The sequence below is a fragment of the Parus major genome, chromosome 2, assembly GCF_001522545.3.
Source record: "Parus major isolate Abel chromosome 2, Parus_major1.1, whole genome shotgun sequence".
In the NCBI taxonomy this organism is placed as follows: domain Eukaryota; kingdom Metazoa; phylum Chordata; class Aves; order Passeriformes; family Paridae; genus Parus; species Parus major.
The window spans coordinates 593,760-598,340 of NC_031769.1; the positions used below are offsets into that span (position 1 = coordinate 593,760).

The following is a 4,581-nucleotide window of genomic DNA, read 5'->3' on the forward strand; positions in this document are numbered from 1 at the left end:
GGGGACGGGGTCACTGTGGGGACAGTGGGGGACGCAGGGGCTCACCACGGGGTACTGGGACAGGTCGTTGTAGGTGCGCCCCGCGATGGTGTTCAGCTGCATGAGGTACTCGAAGTTGGAGATCTCCCGCAGGACCCATTTCTGGGGAGAAGGGAGAGGGAGGAGATGGGCCTGGGGGGAGGAGACAGGGCAGACACCCCCCACCCCACGGCAGCGCCCGTCCCTGGGCCATCCCTGCTTCCAAAGCTGTCCCCAGTCCTGCGGCCACCACTGGTCCCACAGTTGTCCCCAGAACTGTGGCCATGTCCTCCCCATGGCCATCCCTGGTTCTACAGTCACCTCTGGTCCAATGGCCACCCCCATCCCAAAGACATCCCCTGTTCCATGGCCATCCCTGCCCTCAGACCATCCCATGTCCCACGGTTGTCCTCTGTCCCATGACCGTCCTCACCCCATGGCCATCCCTGGTCCCATGGCCATTCCCAACAGTCATCCCTGATCCCCATCCATGTCCATGTCCATGTCCATGGCCATGGCCACTCCCAGATCCACAGCCATCCCTGTTTTCCTGTCCAAGTCCATCCCTGGTCCCATGGCCATTCCCAACAGCCATCCCTGATCCCCTGTCCATATCCATATCCATGTCCATGGCCATCCCTGGTCTCATGGCCATTCCCAACAGTCATCCCTGATCCCCATCGATATCCATGTCCATATCCATGTCCATGGCCACTCCCAGATCCACAGCCATCCCTGATCCCCTGTCCATGCCCATATCCATATCCATGTCCACATCCATGTCCATGTCCATGTCCATCCCTGCTCCCATGACCACTCCCAGATCCACAGCCATCCCTGTTTTCCTGTCCATGTCCATCCCTGGTCCCGTGTCCATTCCCACCCCACGCTGTCACCTTCCCCTTTTCCATCTGGGAAGGGGACACACGGAGCAGGGGTGGCCGTGGTGGGGCCGGTACCTGTGTGAGCCCCGAGGCTTTGAGCAGCTCCTGGGGGGACCGGCTGCCGAAATAGGTCTGGTTGGGGGGCCGCAGGCCGAGGATGCAGGAATACACCTTGTTCCTCACCTGGTGGGACAGAAGGACGTGGAGCTGCTGGAGCTCGGGCAGAGCCGTGGTCCTGGGAGGGATCTGGAAGGGGATGAGGGGGTCCCCACCTTCTTTCTGAAGTTGAGGAAGTAGTTGGCCTGGTCGATGAAGAAGAGCTCGAGGGCGGAGCGGCGCAGGTTGTAGCGGCGCAGGTGGACCTCGCGCAGGTGGGACAAGGGGCGCTTGAAATCGTAGCCGATCCCTGCCGAGGGTGGGGGGACGCAGAGCCCCCCCAGGTGTCACCATCCCGCCGTTCCCAAGGCGGGGATGGGGCTGGGGTTCCTCACACCCCTCAAGCAGCGCCCGCCGTTACCTCCCTCCGTCTCCTCCTTCTCGCTGCTGCCATCGTAGAAATAAACGTGCTGGGTTGTCACCTCCAGGCGCCCAGGGACCACGGCCACCGTGGTGATGAGCTCGCAGTCCTCCGACACCACCAGCTTCTCCCGCTGGTTCTGCTCCTTGGGCTCAGCCCTGGGGGGCACAGCGGGGTGAGGACACTCCGCTGACACCCCCAGCCTGCGTGAGCTGGTGCTGTGGCAGCGGTGGGGTCACTCACTGGTTGTCCAGGACAGGGAGGTCCTCCTCGGCCAGCTGGTCATCCTCCAGCTCACTCACCTTGGCCTCCTTGGCCATGGCGAGCGGGAGGGACTCGGTGGGGTTCTGGAGGTGGTCAGCTCCTGAAATGAGGAGGGGCTCAGCAGATCCCACCACCCGCCTGAGCTGGGGGCAACTCCTGGGAAGGGGCCCCAAATTCAGCGCTGTCCACGACGTCTCCCAGCCCAAACCCACCGGTGACATCCCCTGCCCGCGGCACAGGGGGACCCCCAGGTGCCCCAGTGCCACCACCTCACCCAGATTGTCCCGTAGGGCGCTGGCCTCCAAGTGCTGGTCGAAATTGAGGTTGGGCACCAGCTTCAGCCTCATCCGGGAGTAGGTCTCAGCACTTGACAGCTTCCAGCGAACCTCCGGTGGGTTCCTGGGGGACAGCTGGGGGTGAGGCCCCCTGGGGACCCCTGGCTGTGCCGCCATCCCTGGGGACGAGGTGGGGACTCACCGGTCAGCCCAGGCGGAGCGGGGCGAGGTGAGCAGGCGGCACAGGGACCGCCACTGCTTGAGCACGGTGCTGTGGTGGTTGTTGGCCTGCTTGAGGACGTTGGCGTGACGGGTGTTCTCCGCCTTGCAGCGCTTCGCCGCCGGCTCCAGCACCAGCTCCTGACAAAGAGGCACCAGAGTGAAGGGACAACAGGGCTGGGGCTTGGGGACATCCATAGGGTGACGACCTCAGGGTAAGGAGAACATCCCCAGGATGATGTGGTTGGGATGAGGAGACATCCCCAGGATGACATCCCCAGGATGATGTGGTTGGGAGGAAGAGACATCCCTGGGATGACATCCCCANCATCATCATCATCATCATCATCATCATCATCATCATCATCATCATCACCCCAACCACCACCACGGGAGGAGGACGTACCTATGTGCCGGGTGATGTGCCCCACCACCTTGCCCTTGGCCAGCGAGGTGACACGGAGGCTGTTGTCCCAGTGTCCCCCACTGAAGAGCAGCTTCCCGTCGGGGGACACGGCCAGCGTGCGGGAGCTCAGGTCGGCCCCGGGGGCGAAGGGGCCCTGCAGGAAGCGCTGGGTCCTGTCAGGAGGGATGTGGGATGGTGGTGACGGGTTGGTGGCACCTCCAGGGACCGTCCCTGTGCCCTGGTGACTCACTTGGCGTTGGTGACAGTGGGGTCTTTGGTGAAGCTGAAGTAGTTGGAGATGTTCTTGTCGTAGGGCAGCCAGCTGTGGGTCCCCAGCAAGCCGTTGGCACTCACAGTGACCTGGGCAGAGGGGGAAGGGAGGTGACACCGCTCTCACTGCTGGGATCATCCCTGGTTTGCTCCTGCATCCCCCTCAACCAGCAAAATGGCCCCGTGCCTCAGTTTCCCCACACTCACCAGAATGTCGGGGGATCCCTGAGTGATGAAGGAATGGGCCTGGTTCTTGGGGACCACGGCCTGCACCAGGGCCACCCCATCACTGATGCCCTGTGGGGACAAAGCAGCTGCTGGGCAGCCTCCTGCCCACCCCACCCCACCCCACCCATCCTGCCCAGGGACCCCCGGGGTGTCCTCACCTCCACGAAGAAGGACTTGAGCTGGTCAAGGTTCTCGAAGACGTTGGGGGAGCGGGTGTCGAGGTGGGCCAGCCGGCGTGCCGCGCTCTCTGCCGACAGCCGGGCGGGGTGGGGCTCCTGGCGGGGCAGGGCAGCCATCAGAAGGGGGAGACCCCCCCCAAAAAGGGGCTTGTTTTTGTGGGGTGGGGTCTGAGCTACCTTGAGCAGCTGGCAGGGCGTCTGCCCGAAGTTGCTGATGATGCCCTCCAGAGCCTTGCGCTGCGTCTCGTCGGTGATGGCGTCCAGGTCCACGGCCCCTGCGGATGGTCACGGTCACGGGAGGGGACACAGCCCTGCTGGGTGTCCCCGTCCCTCTGCCCCACAGCTCACCCTCGTAGGTGCAGTAGTAGAAGACGTTGAGGGCCTCCACGGCGGCCGGGCCGCGCTGCTTGTACCCAAAAATGAGGTCGATCCACTCGTGGAGGTGGGCAGAGACATATTCCGACTCCTGTCCAAGGATGGGCCGTCAGGGTGGGCTGGGAACGGCCCCAGAACGCCCCCAGGGCTGAACGGGCTCCCCGTCTCACCAGGGCTTTGCGGTGCTGCTGGATGAAGTCCTCGCGGGAGCGCGCCCAGCGCGGCAGCACCACGTCCCCGACCTTCTCATTGGAGAGCTGGAGGCAGCCCAGGTCAAAGCCTGCGGGCGGGACGAGGATGATGAGGGACACAGACCCCGCTGTGCTCCCCCAGCGGTGACCACGGTGTCCCTCACCGTTCTGGTTCTCCAGGAACTCCGGGAAGTAGAAGAACTCCGGGATGAGCTCCTTGACATCCACCGGGTTCTCCATGCGGGCTTGCCAGGCCGCTGGCACCGAGTGGAACTGCCGGTCCGAGCAGTCAAACCTGGGACACAGGACAGCACAGGACACCTGGCTGGAGCCTGGCTGTCCCCACGCTGTCCCCTCTGCAGGGTCCACCTGCCGGGTGCCCACCTGCCGCTCTGCAGCTGGATGTGGAGGGTGGTGAAGGGCTCGGTGCGGATCAGGTAGTGCATCACCCCGGCGGCGTTGGAGTAGTGAGTGCCGTAGTGGAACTTGTCCACCGTGCCCGTGGGGTCCTCGAAGCTCTCGTACCTGTAGGATGGGTGGGATGGGGTCCACCAGGAGCCAGCCAGGTGCTCCCCGCACCCCCCGCCCGTGGCTTGTGGGGTACTCACTTCTCCTTGACGTCGCGGGCGTGCCGCTCGTTGGCCACCCCGATGGGCTTGGACAGGTCCCGGAACACGGCCGGGTTGGTGAGGTCCAGGGTCTCCGAGACGTAATCCCGCAGGATCCAGGGGAACTGGGTGGGGGCGGGAGGTGGG

At 64.3% G+C, this 4,581-nt stretch overlaps 1 protein-coding gene across 1 annotated transcript in view; it reads right to left on the bottom strand.

Annotated features, from left to right (window-relative positions):
- Positions 1 to 4,581, bottom strand: part of NBEAL2 (neurobeachin like 2) — a 45,565-nt gene that overhangs the window by 7,270 nt on the left and 33,714 nt on the right. The window contains 10 exon segments of the mRNA XM_033512159.1: positions 2,584 to 2,756; positions 2,834 to 2,943; positions 3,061 to 3,150; positions 3,240 to 3,356; positions 3,438 to 3,535; positions 3,609 to 3,726; positions 3,806 to 3,915; positions 3,991 to 4,121; positions 4,211 to 4,351; positions 4,435 to 4,580. Coding sequence (XP_033368050.1) covers positions 2,584 to 2,756; positions 2,834 to 2,943; positions 3,061 to 3,150; positions 3,240 to 3,356; positions 3,438 to 3,535; positions 3,609 to 3,726; positions 3,806 to 3,915; positions 3,991 to 4,121; positions 4,211 to 4,351; positions 4,435 to 4,580 — 1,234 coding nt within the window.